The 19,160-nt window shown below is 33.9% G+C and overlaps 1 protein-coding gene across 1 annotated transcript in view; it reads right to left on the bottom strand.

The window, feature by feature from the left end:
* Positions 1 to 16,177, bottom strand: part of LOC126744877 (inactive peptidyl-prolyl cis-trans isomerase FKBP6) — a 29,758-nt gene extending 13,581 nt beyond the window's left edge. Inside the window, exons 1-2 of the mRNA XM_050452449.1 lie at positions 16,038 to 16,177; positions 7,842 to 8,479 (exon numbers count right to left, since the gene is read on the bottom strand). Coding sequence (XP_050308406.1) covers positions 7,842 to 8,479; positions 16,038 to 16,078 — 679 coding nt within the window. The 5' untranslated portion in view covers positions 16,079 to 16,177. The remainder of the gene's footprint in view (positions 1 to 7,841; positions 8,480 to 16,037) is intronic.
* Between the last annotated feature and the right edge of the window lie 2,983 nt (positions 16,178 to 19,160).

Here is a 19,160-nt window from a genome sequence, read left to right as displayed (position 1 = left end):
AAATTTGTGCATTTTTTTCCCGGCATAACTTAATTTTTTTAATGTAATAAAAGATCTTTGGCGTAAACAACACATTGCCAAAGTTCATATTTACAATTATTTCCAGCTACCGCAAACACTCATACACGTACCATATAGAATAATATCATTAACAATTATCCCAACAATCGTTAATATACCTAATAAGAAAGCAATTAATATTACAGGTTCGAAAACAATAACATTATCAAAAGGTGGGTCCAGCCAATCAGAGGTAGGTACGCTTCTGACCATCAGCGCCGATGTGGCCACTTTCTGAAACTAGTTTTCATTCATTTCTGGGCACACAGGTTTAGCATACAGATCAGTCTCCTTAGGTTAGGTTATTGGTTGCCTATAACATTCTATTAGCGGCATTTATTCGGATACCGGTACCAGGTTAAATCTCAATCTGGAATTTTTTATAAGCCGTGCACTTTGTTTCAGTATTGGAAGAAGAGTTAAAAAATATGCAAACATTACTAGAGAAACTTTTAACATATACTTAAAACTGTGTGAAATTTTCCAACTGAAAAAAGCGGCACCTAGAAAAGGACTCGCTGTTAAGCCTATTTTAAGTAAACTAGTTAATTCTCGTTGCCAAATTGATATGCAGATCGATCCAGACGGAGACTACAAATTCATCTTGAGCTATCCAGACCATTTGACTAAGGGTTTTGTACTAAGCCCAATAAAAAGTAAAACTGCTGTAGAAACTGCCAGAAACCTAATAGGATTTTTTTTTAATTTGAGACCTTGTCAATTCTTTGACAAGGAAGGTCTCGCCGTGAAATTTCCAACCAAGTCATTAATAATTTAAAATGTCAGTGGTCTCATTTGAAAAGCGTTCATGGAAAACCGCGTCAGTCCACAGAGTCAAGGTTCTATGGAACGGTTTAACGAAAATGTGCGAGATGCTCTTATATGTTGGATGTCCGATAAAAATACCAAACACTGGCCCAATGGACTGTTTCGTACAATCAAAACAAAAAAAATTATAGTGCACTTAACCGATTCTCATACGAGGCTACATTTGATTGCACTTAGAAAAATGGTTTAACCCTTTGGGACCCAATTTTATTTTTAATGATTTTAAGGATGTTTTTGCGAGTTATGGTATTTTAAGAGATCATTTGACAATATATACTAGTTAAAGTAAAAAAAAATATATACAGGGAGAGCAAAAAATTGTAGGACAAATATATCCCAGCGGGATTTTTAGGTGGGTTATAAAAAAAAACATTTTTGTATTTCAAAATTTTTATTTTTTTTTATTCACAAAAAGACAACCCGCAAAGGTAAGTATTTTAGGACGAATGATAAAGCGCAAAAAAATGCTTGCACAACCCTACATCGCACATTGCACAAATAGTAGTGGTTCTACGTTCTTTTTTCTGAAGAGCGCAACGAGCACATCTTCGCCGTTTCGATGTTTCTATTGGAAGGTGATCACCCACATTTTTCATTACTTTTGATCTCTTTGATGGCCTTCCACAACTGTTTCTTCGAAATTTGACTGAAGTTTGCTGTTGTCCTTCTTCGATTAGGTCCTCTGATAAGGTGAATAAAAATTCCAGTAAGGGTATCTTTTTTTTGGGTACGACGTAAGTCATTATACATATATTACCGAGCTGTTAACAACAGCAATCATCAAAAGTCGATAAAATAATTTTTTCCACCATTTGCATGATTTTCTGCCAAAGTCATACACACCACTCATCTGATCAACCAGATCCACACCACCCATGATTTCATTGTAGTATGCAATAGCAGTGAGACATGCTACGTCAACTCTCTGCCCAGTATTGTCTTTTCTCTTCACACAGGTCATATCAGGGGTATGGCAGTTACTCAAAAGAATAACCTGCTTTGTATCTTGTCATTTGATCGCAATAGAGTTTGTTTGATTTGATAAAAACTCGCATTCACCCCTAGACATTTTTCGTTTTTCGATTAATTTTGTTGGCATGTATTTTCTTGTAATAATGGCTGTTCCCACAGCTGGGTATTGGAGGGAATCCATCAAACGGACTGATGTACAAAATCGATCAAAGGCCAGAACTACGTTTTGTATAGTTACAGCTAATTTTTTTACAACAGTTTTGCCCAAAGTTCCAGTCCTTTCAACGTCGTCCTTGCCGCAATATACATTTGCATCGTATGTATATCCTGTTTTGGCATCACATCTAGACCATAATTTTATGCCTCTTTTCACAGGTTTTTGTGGCATATATTGTTTCACTGAAGATCTTCCTTTGAAGCCCACCATGGTCTCGTCAATACTTTGACTTGTACTGTCGGATCGATATTTCTTAAACGTATATTTGAAGCAAGATAGAAGCTCTTGTACATAGTAAATCTTACTGGCCCCTTCTGGCTTGACTGGATTATTGAAATAAAGCTTGGATAGTAAAAACAAACACCTGTTTTTGGATATGACCGATTTGATAGCCTTGTTTCCCAAAGATGGATGCGATGACCAGTAATGGCGAAGTTTTGGCACCTTATTGAAACACATAACTAATGTGCAGCCAATAGTAATCATAATCTCCCCTGCATCAGTGAAAGTCGCCTGCTTTTTTTTTAATTTTCTTTGTAAATTTTGATTCGCTGGTTTGTAGACAATAAAAGTAAATAAACTTCGAGGACAAATTTTAGTGAATATATCCAGCGGGGAAGCATTTGCAGCAATTGAAGGATGTATGACTTTTATTTGGAATGCTAAGTCTTGGGATATAGGTATTTGTAGGTAATGACCAAATTATATTACCAGCTGTAACAGGAGTTTCAGCCTCTTGATCTGAATTTTTAGCAGAAATAACGCCGTCGTTGGGTTGGGTTCTCGTTTGCATCACTTTCAATGTCTCCACTATCTTCGTCCGAAGTATCCGAGGGCTGATACAACTCGTCGGACTCTTCACTATTATGGAATGGGTCTTCTTCTGAGGAAGAGTCTTCATATGGGGATTGCACCTCTTCTCCGGATGACAACTCTTCTAAATTGTCAGCAAGATCTTGAAGCTCTGCCCTAGTCAACTTCTTTCTTGACATACTGTAAAATACCATTAGGATATAAATCACCCTATCAAAAAACCCACTGGGACACATATATCCCATAGCCAAATATTACACCCAAAATGCAAAAACCAAAACAAAAAAACCATCAAAATACTTTGCTATTATATATGCTGAACTTACCTAAACAGATTGTTTCAAAAACCACACAAAAACTATCAAATTTGTAAAAAAACAGTGTCAAAAACCAACAATGTGATCACTTTTTGGCGTTTACGATCAGAATGACCTCCAAAAAGCGTGTCGCTGCCTGTCGAAAAATTGTTAAAACCTTAAAATAAAGTCCAATGCAACGATATATTAGAATGGTCACCCGTCAAAACACCAGCATTCCACCTGCCAAACAATGTCATCCACCTTCTATTTACATTGTGTGGCAGGTGGAATGCTGGTGTTTTGACGGATGACCATTCTAATATATCGTTGCACTGGACTTTACCCGCTAATGACAATTTCCATTAAAAACGGGACATATAGCGCCCAGCAGATGTTATGAAATGTATGTTGGGATTTATTTGTCCCATTGGGGCCGAAAGGGTTAAAGGATACTGACTTGCCCTAAGATTTACTTGCTTCATTGGAAACTAAAGACGATCTCGGAAGAGTGTTAAATGAAAGCATCGAACTTCAAACTGCAATAGCATCTATAGATGAAACTGAAGATGACGTGCAAGTTTCTAAGATTCATGAGGAAAATATGGCAGATAGTGAAGTGCAAGTTCTCGCCAACCCAGCAAAACCATAATTTATTATACTTCTTGGAAACCATCATATGATTATTTAACGTTTATGGGATTTATTTTTGGCTATATTAAGAGGGGTAAAAATAGACGTCGTTGCTCTTCGCCTTTGATAATATTGGTCACGTCTCTCGTTCTTATTTTTTATTCTTACTGAAATCGGTTGACTCTCGATCTCCGTTATTTCCTTAAATACCTAGTAATCATATAATTAGTGAAAATTTTAAGTGAAAAGGTCTTTTATTGGTCCTTCGTTGGGGAAAAATAAGATTTGAGAGCTTGGGGCATTTGTAGAAGGAAAAACTTAATAGTAACCAGAACCAGCAATATTATATCGAAGGAGGATGCACTAATTTGAGATTAAATTAACCACAATTGAACCAGAGACCAATCACTTAATGATTAAAATTAAAGAAGAGATCTCCGACGCAGATACGCACAAGTCGCTTACCTTGAAGTTTTCCAGGACTCAGGTATACCACGGGATAGTGACTACTCAATTCATCACTTTATACGGATTCACTTACTTCTAGAAAAAATATCCTATCCAGATCATATTTCTGGAATAGGTTTTGAAAGTAACAACGTGACTCGGGCGGTACCGTGTTACATGAGTAGAAGTGCAACTTCTACTCATGTAACAATTACGAAATACAACAAAATAAAAAAAAGTAACAAATACAAAAATCTATTACGGATAAGAAAAATATAGCGGATAGTGAAGTGCAGGATTTTATTGTAGATATATATGATGGAAAAAAAGAAGAAGACCGAACTTCGAAAGTGAACATAGTTATTAAAAGTACGAGTAATCCAAGTGAACGTTCGTTATGTACTGTGTGTAAAAAACCTATCACCACCGTGAAAAACTGCTGAAAGTGCAAAGGGTTCATGCTACTTGCAGCATTTTAAAAGTTAGCAACGAATTTGAATCAGAGTTTCAATGTTTTTTTTGCTAACGTTGCTGCGATATAATTATGAATTGTAAAAACGCTAAAAGAGGTTTGGAAGTGCAAGCCACTTTAATGCTCCAACAATCAAATACAAAATTTAAACTCACTTGACGAGAATGTCCTTGTACGAATACGTGGATCGTGGCAGATTAGCACCACGAATTCACGAAATGTCATAGCAGTTGTTCAATCAATTGATGACGGATTTTACAAATTAGCAACAGACTTTGGGACTTTACAAAAACATTTTTTGTAGAAACGAGTTTCAGTTGGCTGATAATGATATTTTTATCGACAACAATAATGTTGACGACAAGAACGACAAAGAAATATCACTTAGAACAGCATCATCCAATATATCCGGATCTACAGAAAGATTTAGTTCATAGATGTGTAATAAAAAGTAATCTGTAATTCTAAATGTCATCATTCAAGCTATTGTTCAAATAAATATATATATTTTTTAAGTTATTAAAGAATAGTTTTTTATTTGATTTTGTATTTGTTAGTATATTTTATATTTAAATAACATTTTTAACTTTATATTTAATTTATTCCGATTAAATGAAATGATTCTGATTAAATGAAAAAAAAACAGAATTAGTGCTGATCATTTAGAAATAAATTAAGAAAGACATTTTTACACTGATTTATTGATTATATACAACTTTACAACAGCTTCAAAAACATATTTCATAATTTATATGCTTTTCTATTAATGTAAAATAAGCCTGTTTTGATATTAGTTGGATTTTAGTTTTTTATGCAGACTTTTTATGTGATATTGCACTTTTAGTTTATTATCAATATGTAAGCCCAACAATTTATTTTCAGGTGTGTCTAAATTTAAATTTACTTTTATAATAGATCCTTTGGTCAGATTTTTAGCATCCAACCTCAAGACTCATTCACCAAAAATACATTTTGTTGACAAATTTTATATTCAGGGTCTAAATAAATGGATGCGAAACAATTCAGGGGCTAATTTTTGGGTAAATTGTAAGAAAAAAACTTTATATGAACGTATGTCTTAAAAGTCCTAACTTTTGAGATACCGGGTGGTAAAAATAGAAGAAAAATATAGGTTTTTTTACAATACCTGTAAAACTCCTGTAGATATTTTAGTAATTATTAGTATGCATTAAAAGGCATTTTCTGAGGCTCACTAATTTTTTTTTAATTTGTATCAGTGACGTTCGTGCAAGGTTTAAAGTAAATATTTTTAATGAAAAATATGATACATCACTGTTTACTTAACCTTTTAACCTTTTTTGTTTTTTACTTAACCTTTCAAATAATATATCAACTTATTAATCTGTATTAACCTGTTAAATGTCTGCTGATGATTGTTGGTTGATTGTCAGTTCTTGCCTCCTTTAAAGCAGAAACTTTTTTGTGCCACATTGATCCATTTCATCAAAATGGCAAATTATTCAAATGCAGAAGTGACTGATATGCATGTTGTTTATGGTCTTGCTGACAGAAATTCATTGCAAACATCTAGAATATTTACTGGAATGTACCCTCAACGAATGGCACCTTATTATACATTATTTGCACGCCTTTACAAAGACTACGAGGGACTGGAACTTTTCAACCAAGAAAGCATGATTGTGGTCGCCAACGCGATATTAGAACACCGGAATTCGAAAAAGCAGTACTTAATTTAATTGATAAACAACCTGAGACCATTACTAGAAAAATTGGTCTGCAGCTACATGTCAATCATATGACGGTATTGACTATTTTAAAGGATCAGTTATTATATTCATATCCCATACAACAAGTCCAGGCTCTATTACCAGGAGATTTGCCTAGGCGTCTTGATTTTTCTCGTTGGATGTTAGAAGTAATTAAGCAAAACCCTAAGTTTTTAGGGCAGATTCTGTTTACCGACGAAGCTAATTTTTCCAGAGAGGCAATCATTAACTATCACAATAACCACATTTGGGCAGATGAAAATCTCCATGCCATAGTTAAAGCTCATCATCAGCAACAATTTTCTTTAAATGTGTGGATTGGATTCATTGGAGATCACCTTATTCGCATACATTTGTTACCACAGAGATTGAATGGGGAAACATACACTCATGTTAGAAGAGTAATGTGGTTTATGCACGATGAGGCTCCTGCCCATTTTAGTTTATTAGCACGTCGCGGTCGTTATTTAGACGAAACATATCCTAATCGTTGGATAGGCCAAGGCAGTCCTCAGTTTTGGCCACCTCGGTCACCAGATATGAATCCACTAGATTTTACCGCATGGGGTCATTTAAAAACTTTGGTGTATAGGTACTGGATGTTGATGACTTGAGGAATCGATTCATTAATTCATGTGCCATAATTCATAATTCTCTCTGAATTTTTTATTGGATTCGTCGAAAAATGCGGCGACGTATTGCATAATGGCAGAGGCTCGTCATTTCAACATTTTAATTATTAATATTTTTCGTTATAATTATTTAATTTTTTTTTCTTTCATTTGGTTTAAAACAAAAATTAGAATCACATCTAAACATTAATAATAAACACGTAATACATTTAGGTAGATGGATTTTATTTTTTTAATCCAATACGCAACCTCGGACAAAAGAAAGTAAAGAGATCAAATTTGCTCAGAATTAAAAGATTACAAAAACAAACAAAAAATTTAAAAAAAAGTGGCGGACCATTTTTTCATCAAAAATATTTAATTTAAACTTTACCCGAACGTCACTGGTACAAATTAAAAAAAATTAGTGAGCCTCAGAAAATGTCTATTGATGCATAGAAAATGCAAACCAAATTTTATTTAAATATCAACAGGGGTTTGACAGGTATTATAAAAAAAACATATATTTTTCTTCAATCTTTACCGCCCGGTATCTCAAAAGTTATGACTTTTAGGACATACAATTATATAAAGTTTTTTTCTTAAAATTTACCCAACAATCGGTCACTGAATTTTTTCGCATCTATTTATTTGCACCCTGTATATCTTATAATTACCAGTTGATTTATTTAAGTGAGGACTTGATTTATATACTGTATCAAAAAGTAATTTTTATGAACTTACCCTTTTCAGACTGAGCAACACAAAAATTATAAATCTCTGAAAACTCTTGTTGTTTCTTCTCAGGTAAATTGTCAAAGTTTTCAGCGGACACACTCTCTATAATTTCAAGCAGTTCAATTTGAAATAAAACTGTGGCATTGGGTGGGATTCGACCTAAACACCCAAATTTTCCATAAGCTAATTCAGGTTTTATAAGGAATTGTGATTTTTCATTAAGCAACATTGACTGCACAGCTAATTCAAGACCAGGTAAAACTTCTCCGTTACCCATGGTAAAAACATGCGGTTTTTTGCGAGCATATGTACAGTCAAATGGTTTAGCCTCCAGTTCTGTATAACCATTATAATGTACTTTTACTACTGAAAATTTTTCCGGTTTATTGCCATAACCTTGTCGCAACACTTTCTTCATAATACTTTCATTTCCAAATAAATCTTCCATTTGTTTTTGCAAATATGAAAATGGTTCACTACTGTCATAGATACCCTCGTCTTCAAATTCCCCAATGCAATTTGTGTTCAGGTGTTTTAGTACTTCCTCATCATATTCTTCATTGGTCACTTCTTCATTACCTGAGTCATCAGCTTTCACATCTGATGAATCAGTTTCAAGGATAGTCCCAGTAGATAATAATTCTCTAAAAGTGATACAGGTAGTTAAAAATCACTGCAAGGCCTTTTTACATCAAGCATACAGTATACAAATTATGAGACAGTTTTACCACTAACCAAAACTCTTTTTTTTTACGCTCGACACGTGTTTCGCTAACGATTTTAGCATCTTCGGGAGAAGATAAAAACTTTCCTTAAATTTATTTTTTAATATATTATTAATTTGATTGATTAAAATCTTGGTTTTAATCTTCTCCCGAAAATGCTAAAATCGTTAGCGAAACACGTGTTGAGAATAAAAATAAAGAGTTTTGGTTAGTGGTAAAACTGTCTCGTAATTTGAGCATCACACCAAAGGTTCCAGCCATAGGACTATAGAGTGTACAAAAAAATATAGGGGAGAGGGGGGTAAAATGATCCCTGCGCGTTGAAATGATCCCGCAATTTAAAATTTCCCATTTTATGCAAAATAAGGGTAATATTGGCAACAATGTTCTAGGCGAAGAGGTTATAAATAGACCACAATCGGAATTGCGATTCAGTTCGAATCCAACAATTGCTACGTGAACTTGTGTTTTTTATGTTTATAATATAAGGTAAGGAATTTGTTTTGTTTTATTTATTTTTTTAACAATGTGACTGATCCATCTTCTTCTTACGTTGTTTTGTTGAGGAAGGGATGCTGAGTTGATTTGTGGTTTTTGTTTTCAATTAATATATGTCAATTAATTTTCATTTAACAAATGGTACTGCATGTCACTTTGGGGTAAAACAATCCTCTAAGCGTGGAGCAAAACGATCCCGTTTTAAAAAGGGGATCATTTTACCCTCTAGTTCTTACCAAATTGTTGTAAATCCTAATTTTTATTTACAAAACTCATTTTACGTCGTATTGTTACAGGATGCCACGAACATATAAGCGAATAACCAAGAATGCCTGTGAAAACCGCTGCCCGAATCTTTAACGTACCAAGAATGTCGCTTAAACGGCGTGTAATGGACAAAAATAAGGTAGCAAAGTTAGAGATAAAGTCACTTGGGAGCTGCCACCCTGTATTTTCGCCGGAACAAGAGCAAGAGTTAGTAACTCATATCCTAGATTTTGAAAGCAGGATGTATGGACTCACAACTCGTGATTATTGCGACAACTAGCTTATCAACTTGCCGAAAAGAACTAAATTCCTCACAAGTTTTCTCATGTAGAAAAAGCTGCTGGTAAAGATTGGTTAAGCGGTTTTAGAAGAAGACATCCAGAGATTTCCTTGAGGTGTCCTGAAGCGACGTCAGCTGCTAGGGCAAGAGCTTTAATAAACCAGTTGTGACAAAGTTCTTCAATTTGTTGAAAGAGATTTACTCTAAAACTAATTATGCGCCTCACCATATTTTTAACGTAGACGAGACTTCGATTTCTACTGTTCCTGGGCGAAACTCAAGAATATTGGCACGAAAAGGTTCCAAACAAGTGGCAAGGGTAACATCAGCGGAGCGTGGGGTTTCGACTTCGACAACAGCGCTGGTTTGTGTATCAGCTGCTGGAAGTTTTGTCCCACCGATGCTTATTTTTAGTAGAAAGCGAATGAAGGCCGAACTAACAGATGGAGCTCCTCCCGGTATCATTTTTGCGTGTAATGAAAGTGCTTGGATGCGTACCGAAGTTTTTAAGCAGTGGTTTACTCACTTCGTATCTTTCGTCAAGCCGAGTAAGGATGCGCCAGTATTACTTATATTAGATGGACATTTATCGCACACAAGAAATCTCGATGTTATTTTAGGTGCCAGAGAAAACTTTGTAACCATCTTGTGTTTACCTCCACACTGTACTCACAAGCTGCAGCCGTTGGACGTTGCTGTTATGGGTCCCCTTAGTGTTTATTTTACCAAGTTTATTAGACCAAGCATTGGAAAAATGGTTAAACCATCATCCTGGTAGAACCGTGACGGTGTTTCAAATAAGTCAAATATTTTGCGAAGGCTACTTAAAGGCTTGCATACCATCAAATGGGATAAACGGGTTTCGTAAAACTAGCATATTTCCATTTGACTCAGAGGTTTTTTCAAATGTTGACTTTTTGGCTGCTGAAGTAACCGATCAAATACCTAATGAGACTGATGAAACTGTAGAAGATGTGGTACCAGGTTCCAATTTATGTAACCCATTGACAGATATATCCAATATAGCTTCTGATAATGATGCTAGTGATTCAAACGCTCCATACTTGAATCCTGAGCCTCAAAACGAGCTCAAAACGAGATGAACAAATAAATTCATCTTTTTCAGTGACACCACAAGAATGTCAACCATTTCCAAAAATTCAAGGCAAGAGAAACACAAGAAAGAGAAAGTCTTGTGGAAGTGCAGTCTTGACCAGGATGCTATACAAAACTGCGCTTGAAGAAAGTATCAAGAAAAAGGAAGTAAAAGAAAACACAATTAAAACAAAAAAGAGAAATGACAAGAAGACACTAAAGCAGAAGACGCGGAAAAATGGAAATAAAATAAAAAAAAGCCTTTCAAACTCTTCGGATTCGGAAGACGAGACAAATCCAAGTTATCTTTACTGCTGTGAAGAATATTTTACATCAGTTGATGGTTGGATTCAATGCAAAAAGTGTTTAGAATGGGCTCACGAATTGTGTGCGGGTGTTGAAGAAGATGAGGATGAATTTATTTGCGAACATTGCTCCGATGTTCCTTTAGCACTAGCAAAAGTTCAGAGAAAGCTTAGGTTTTAAATAGAGTTTATCTCGGTATTATACTGTCAGAGTATTTTTTTTTTAAGTTTTTTGTAGAAGGGATCGTTTTACCCCCAATACGCGGGTAAAATGATCCCTTTGCGACTTTTATGATTTTGTTAAATTTTTAAAAAGTAAATAATTTTTTTTTGTTAAAAGTGTGGTTTTATTAAGAGAAATTACTCTTTTATAGGCCTATTCTATCAAACTGAAGTTTAAAGAAAATATTTTCCCATTTTAAAGTATTTTTTTCTTAGGGGGATCATTTTACCCCCCTCTCCCCTAATCAGGGGCGGCACGGTCCGAGGGCCACTTTTTTATGTATTATAAGAATGGTCAATAAGAAGCTTGTTGTAATTAAAAAAGATCTGGTTTATTGTCAAATTTTTTTTTTTTTACAAAAACTCATAAATATATGCTATAAATCTCTGTACAATAAAATAAAAATTGTACTCAGTCAGAATCTTAGTACAAAAAATTTAAGAAAAATTTGAAAAACTGGCAATTTTCTTTATTTTGAAAAGTTGAGCTCTAATGTAATCAAAATCTTTATGACTTCACAATAAGTATCATCAGCAAACAAAACCACTATGCCCCAGATACAAGTTACTGTAACTATCTGAGTATGATTTGATAGATAGAATTTCAGGCATTGCAATGACACACCCTTCAAACCATATTTATTAAGCTTAGACAACATTATTCCATGATCCAAACAATCAAATGCCTTCAATAGATCACAAAACACTGTCGCCACCAACTCTCCAGAATTCAAGGACACATAAGACACTCTCTAAAAAGCTAAAAACAGCTTTATGAGTTCCTTTACCAGTTTGAAATCCAAATTGATTTGCAGATGAAATGCTATTATGTTGTAAAAAGCAAAAAATTCTGCTTTTTGCAAGTTTTTCAACTAGCTTGGAGAGGGCAGATAAAATAGAAATTGGACGAAAATTACAAGACTTGTTCAAATCACCACTCTTATGAAGATGGATAACCACTACCTCTTTTAAACATGGAAGGAAAAATGCTATTATGCCAGGAATTCTCTATGGCATTCAATGCTGAGTCAGGCAAACAGAGCATTAAAATTCACTCTGCTGAAAATTCAACATAATGAGAAAGAAAATCCAGTTTTGCATGTAATCTTACCAAGAATTGCTTCATGGTCAGAAACACCAGAACAGAGTAGGGTCAATTGGGGTAAATGTAAACTGGGGTAATTGTAGACACATCTAAAATAAGAAACACAACAACATTTAGATTTCAAATTTGGCGCGAAGCTCACTATTCGAGTCGTGCCGACGTCGGGCGAACTCGGTTTCCCTCGAAATTTTACTCCCGTTTGTGCTCTTCTTGCATTAGTTGGCTGATGCAATTTGATGTGTTTGGTGGTTTTATGTTGAATTTCGGCACTGAAGTTTTCGAATGCAAATCATCGAGGTAAGTTAGATATTTCATTTGGACATTGTTTGTTATACTATTGTGTCTATTTTACGCCTAAATGTCTGTCGACAAATTTTATAATCACTAAAATAATTCAGTGTTTACATTTCCCCCTAATAAAATTGTTCTTGGGGTAAATGTATACACACTTTTGGGGTAATTGTAAATATAATAAAATTAGTGTCTCGCCGATAATTTATGTAAAATGAGTAATTTCTTTGTCTTGTTGCAGTGTAAAGATGCCTCGTACTTATGTAAGGAAAAAAGAAGCACCTTCTTATACAACTGAAGATGTTGCGAATGCCGTTGCAGATGTCCAAAATAAAACTAAAATGTATCGTAAAGCAAAAACGTTCTATGGTGTTCCCAGATCAGTTATTTACCAAAGGATAGGAGGAAGAAAGACTCCATTAAATGTGACAAAGGATGGACGTTCCCAAGTTTTATCCTCAGATATCGAAAATGAAATAGTGAAATGTTTATTGGCACGTACTTGATGGGTCTACCATATGACAAAGCAGAACTTAGACAACTGGTTGGAGAGTATGTTAATGCAAAAGGTTTAAGAACACCATTTAAAAATGGAGTACCGGGAGAAGACTGGTACTACTCATTCATGAGAAGACATCCTGAACTGTCTCTTAAGAAACCGGAACATTTGCAAAAACTGCGGAAGGATGTTAGAAAACCTGAGATCCTCTATCATTTTTTTGATGACCTGAAAAGAATCATTGATGAAAATAATTTAGATGATAAAGGAAGCTTTATTTTTAATGCTGACCTTTCAGGTTTTAATAATGATCCCTATCATATTAGGGCAATTGGAGAGAAAGGAAAGACCTGTGCCGGATATCTGGAGGCTCTGGAAGAGAATCGACGACAGTCTTAGGATGTGTTTCTGCCGATGGAAAAGCACTTCCACCGCTCATCGTATTCAAGGGAGCTGGAGTTCAGCTTCGACTTCCAATAGGGCCTATCCAGGAACTCTATATGCGGCCTCCACTAATGGATGGGTGGAGGAGCCGCAATTTTTCCAGTGGTTTACGACAGGGTTTATACCTCACATTAAAGATTTAAGAACTTCCCAAAACCTTCTAGATCACGCAGCTCTACTGTTGTATGATGGTCACAGCAGTCATATGAGCGTCAGAATTATTGAAGAGGCAATGCACAACAATATTATTTTGATAAAGTTTCCAAGCCATCTTACGGATAAGCTTCAGCTTGTGGACAAGTGTGTCTTCAGACCCTTAAAGGTGAACTGGAATAAACAGTTGGTGAAGTTTGGTAAGGAACAAATGGGACGAGGGTGTGGACGGCTAACTAAGGAAAAATTTACCAAATTACTTGGCATTACTTGGCAAGAGGCTATGGTTTCTAACAATATTATATCTGGATTTAAAAATACTGGCGTATACCCAGTTGATCGAAACAATTTCCCACAAAATGAATTTACACCAGAAGACTTGGCCAAATACGAAGCTGCCCTCAAAGTTCCGAAATCTGTAACATCCGATGCTATTATTATCCAACCAGTATCCTCTAAATCAACTGTTGTTGCAATTTCTCAACCAAACCCACTTCTACCCACAGTCTACAATCAAATGCCTTCAACTTCATCATGTTGTAGTCAACATCATTCAGTGTCATCAGTCAGCAGCCTTCTACATCATCAACTGACTACCAAAAATTATTAGTGGCATCTACCCATAGTCCACAACCATCGACGTCAATGTCTATCAGTAAATCGACAGAAATTACCAACATTTTCTTGCCACTCAGCGGCCGTGAAGATATTGTTGAAGAGAAAAAACAAGGCATACCGAGATTAAAGCAACAGAGATATGGAGAGGTATTAACAACCAACCAAGTCTTGGAAAGACTAAAAGAAGCAGAAGAGAAGAAGAAAAATAAAGGAAAAAAAGGCTAATCCGAAAACGGACAACAAAAAGTTAGAGCCGAAATTGAAAAAAATGAGAAGTGAACCAGTTGCAGAGTCGGAAAGTTCTGATGGAGAAATAAATCTTGGTGATACTGATGATGAAATAGATTGGGCAGAACCAGAAAAACAAGATATAGAGCTTAAAACAGTCGAGAGTTCAGACTTGGAAATTTATTCTTGTGCAGTTCAAAGATGGAAAGAGAAAGACTACTCTTTTTAAATTTGTGTGTTTAATTGAAGCTGTGGATGAAAAATTAACGGAAATCAAAGTGACCGGTCTTAAATCCTGGGATGCATCAAAAATGCTTTTCAACATTGTTGAAACTGATGTCAGTTATATAGCCTTGAATCAAATCATTGGTGTGCTTCCCGATCCTGGCATTCAAATGAAGGGAGAGAGAATACTATACAACTTTCCAGCAATAGTTCCTGTTTATGAGCAAAACTAATTTTTTATACCTATAATATTATTATAATTACATACTTAGAATAAATTTCTTTTATTAAAGTAAATAACATAATGCGTGATGTCCACAAAAATCATTTAGCAAGTCAAAATATTAAATATCGTCCACAATTACCCCAATTGATCCTACTTTACATGACACATCATTTAAATTTGTATACAAATAATCACTAGAAGTTGCAGATGAGAACAGGCATAATAAATGCCATCAACAAAATTAAATGTAACAAGGCTATTGGTCCAGATGGCATTCCAGCTTATGTATTGAAGGGTTGCCGTGATCATTTGTTGAAGCCGTTAAAATATCTGTTTAATATTATTATCCAAACCTTAATTTATCCAGATAGTAGTATTTTATCTGGAATTTGAATCAACATTTATAAAAATTCTCCCATTTATAGACTTTGTAAATATTTTAAATTATATGCTTCCGATATTGACATTAATTCAACTAGTCTCAATCAGTTTAAAAAAATTATACTAAATAAACTGAAACCGAACTGATCTGATCAGTGATTTAGTATATGTTATTGTATTTTATTAGTGTGGGTAAATTCTGAGTTATTATGCATTTTGTGTATTTGCTCATTTTTGTATTTCCTTTTATTATTTATTTTAGTACTTTTTACAGGATGTTGCGTTAGTATCTGTAAGTGTACGTAAAGTGGCTTTTTCTTTACTTAGAGAACCTTATGTATGTAGATGTGCTTTGTACTGAGGAAATGAAGATTATTATTATTACTATTTTAGTTTGTGTTAATTATATAATTTTTTTTTATTGAGAATTTATAAATTACTTTGTTTTAGCAAATACCATTATTCCTATAATTCATTTTTCTACTTAAAATATTTTTCAAAAATTTTCGGTTCTCTCAGATTTCAAAAGCCTGTTTTATTTATTAATCAGAGTGTACAACTGATAGGCTCATTAGAATTTAATTAATCCATAGTTTTAAGTGCTAAGTGAAATTGATAAATTACTAATTCGTATACTCACTCAAAATTAACTTTTGCCATTTTACTTTCAAGCTCGTCCATGTTGTCGGCATAAACAATTCCCAGTAAGCCAAACAACAAAATAATAAATAATAATTATTAATTAGCACATAACCTAACAAATTTGTTTGACATTCGCAGTTTGCAATTTTATAATAAAGGTGCGTATTGACTTGCAACAAAACACTCCGAACAAGCCAAACGTGCCGGGCGGCGTATTGCCATTCTATACTATTATTCAGATCGGCCTTACTTTGAATCGTGGTAGACTATGTCTACGTGATATACCACAATTTTAAAGCCCATTCTATACTTCGATTCAGAGCGTAAGTAATATTTAGTATTCTGAAATGCAGTATATAATAGGTTTTATTTTAAAAGCAGTTTTGTAGTTCAATGTATACTACGTCTCAGAAAAACAAGAACAGAGCACGTATTCTGTATTCTCCTAGGAAGGAAATTTCTTTCTATGCAATACAAATTTATATGGCATAAAAAGATATTTATTTCTTTCCTATGACGATACAGAATACGCTCTGTTTTCCTAAATAGTTTTAGGGATCATGTTTTATTGCCCATAATATTGCCATCTTGAATAAAGTAAGAAAATAGTATTATTTATTTTAAAATTATTACATAAAACATGAATTAAAATGATTCTTCTTCTGTTAAAAAATGTTTATTAAATGTATTTGTAAATATGTTTATTCATATTTACAAATGACATTAAGTGAAATGACATAAATATTAAATTATGAAACTATTAGATAACTAAAATGTAACTTTTTTTCATTCATTATTCTTCAGAGAAATCTGAAAAAAAATTATTCAATCAAATGTAAATAAAACAATTTTATACAAAAATTTTCAATTCTGAAACTTTTAATAAAATATACATTTTCGTACTTATAAGAAAACCTAAACTATGTTATCTATGTATTTACCTTAAAATGATATTTTTAGATATCAATAGTGTTTTCTGCCTTAAAAAAGAATAACAACACGGCAAAAAAATTAACAGCTATCAAAACTAGCTACAAAGGACAATTAAAATGTAAGGCATTTTAATAGAAATATTAACATATACTGCTGTAACTCAGTTTTCTAAAGAAAATATATAAAACTAATGACAAAAAAAATTAATGTAAATTTTATTTTCTTTCGTGACATTTTGCATTTGGTTGATTCTTAAAAATATTTTCTTCTAATTTATGTTTCGTTTTAATGGTCTTTTTTAGTTCCTTGTTGAAAGGTCTACCCGATTGAATACGCTTTTTTCCAGACACGAATCCCTGTCTTATTCGTCTTCTACTAATGGAAGTAGGTTGCACGCCTATATATTTTGAAGAACGTCCCTTTCTTAAATTGCAGAAAAATTTCGCCAGTTGTGTCGGTGTGGTAATTTTATTTAACTTAGCATTTCCTTTGATAATGCAGTTTGTTAACTCCACAGACTCATTTTCAGATACCATTTCTAACAGCCTGTCGAAATTATCTTTTAAATTATTAAGAGCTGAAGACTGTTTTTTGCCAGCTTTTGAATCATTTGATTCTTTGTCTAGAACATTAGATTCATATATTTTTTCAGTTGCTGCAATGCTGTACTGCGTTGCACTGTGATATGGTACATTACTTAAATGGCTTTCAGAATGATCACCTAAATTTATGTTTTCAAAAAAAACGTTTGAAATACTGTGTCCAAGAGCTAGCTTTGCTAACATTTTTTTATCAGTTGCAGTAAGTAAAGGAGCATTTAAAAGAAAAAGTTCAAATTTTTGTTGCACAGCACAAAAATGCTTACAAAACTTGCCGCCTATTCCGAATGTACAGTCAGACGTTTCCAAAGTGGTATTTACAGTGTAGATAAGTGTGTTATCATTACTGCTTGTTACATAATATATATTTTCATTATTTTTTTCACAGTAGAGCTTTTCAGTTTTATCGCAAAATTTACTATACAGAATTTCATTTTTCGATGATCGACTACTAGCAAATAACAGCAAACGTCTCTTATGATAAGATTCAAAGACGTTAATAACAAAGTCAATTAATGCACATATATGTTAAATGTCTTGCATCTTTGCAAAACGATATCTTTAAATATACGAATTGACGCTTCTACAAAGTTATTTGTATTATTTCCCCTAGTGATTAATGATGCCCGAAAACATAAACACCACTCTTCTCTTTGTTGCCAAAGAGCACTTATGTGATTTTTTAAATGTGGGTACTTTAAAACAATATCATTTTTCATCAGATCGTTTAAAGATTCTTCTGCTTCTTCTAAAGTTGATGCATACATTATGGCACGAAATAAAATTATTACAGTCTTCCTATTTTCTTTGGGTATTTCATTGTGGCTATCCCACAACCAACGCCAAAAAGCTTGGCAAACATGAAAGATATAAAGAAGCAGCTTTGGCTTTACATTTTCCGATGAAAACACAGATGTCAGCGCATTTCTTTCTGCTGAACTATCATCGGTCATGAATATACTAGGACAGCCAGAATTACCAAAACCTTCATTACCTAATGTTTCTTTAAGCAAGTTAAAGGCTAATGTATAATTTGCTTCGGTCTGAGCTGTATATAATACACAAGCTAATGGCAAGGCTCCAATTTTGGAAGCGCACTAGAGTCCACAAACACAATTTCTTTAGAAAAATCTTCCTTATGAGTACGCATCATGATTGGTGTGAGTATAATTACAATCAAAGGATTCTCTCTAACCGCTATTATGTTTTGTCCTTTTTTATGGTAAAATTCAGCCTTTTCTTTTAGGACCCTCACCACTGAAGATTCATCTCGGCCTCCAAAATTTAAATTTCTAAAACAAGGAGAAAGTTCTACGTAAAATCGGTAAAGTTTAAAGATATTTTCAAGGCAAGGCGATGTAGATATACAAAAAATAACTTACCTCCACTTTTCATACAAATGTTTTACTTGCCGTTCCGTGGGATTTAATTGTGCATTGGCTAATACTAAGGGTAATTTAGTGTGAATGTACATAGGTAAAGTAAATTAACATAACACTTACCGTAACACATCCATTATAGCCTGGTGTCAAATACCGATCGTTTTTTATAGTGTTTCTGTTGATAATTTTTATCAAAAAATCAACGGT

The sequence above is a fragment of the Anthonomus grandis genome, chromosome 15 (assembly GCF_022605725.1).
Source record: "Anthonomus grandis grandis chromosome 15, icAntGran1.3, whole genome shotgun sequence".
NCBI lineage: Eukaryota > Metazoa > Arthropoda > Insecta > Coleoptera > Curculionidae > Anthonomus > Anthonomus grandis.
Note: the sequence above shows the minus strand (reverse complement) of the source record. Positions and strands in the feature narration are given on the sequence as shown.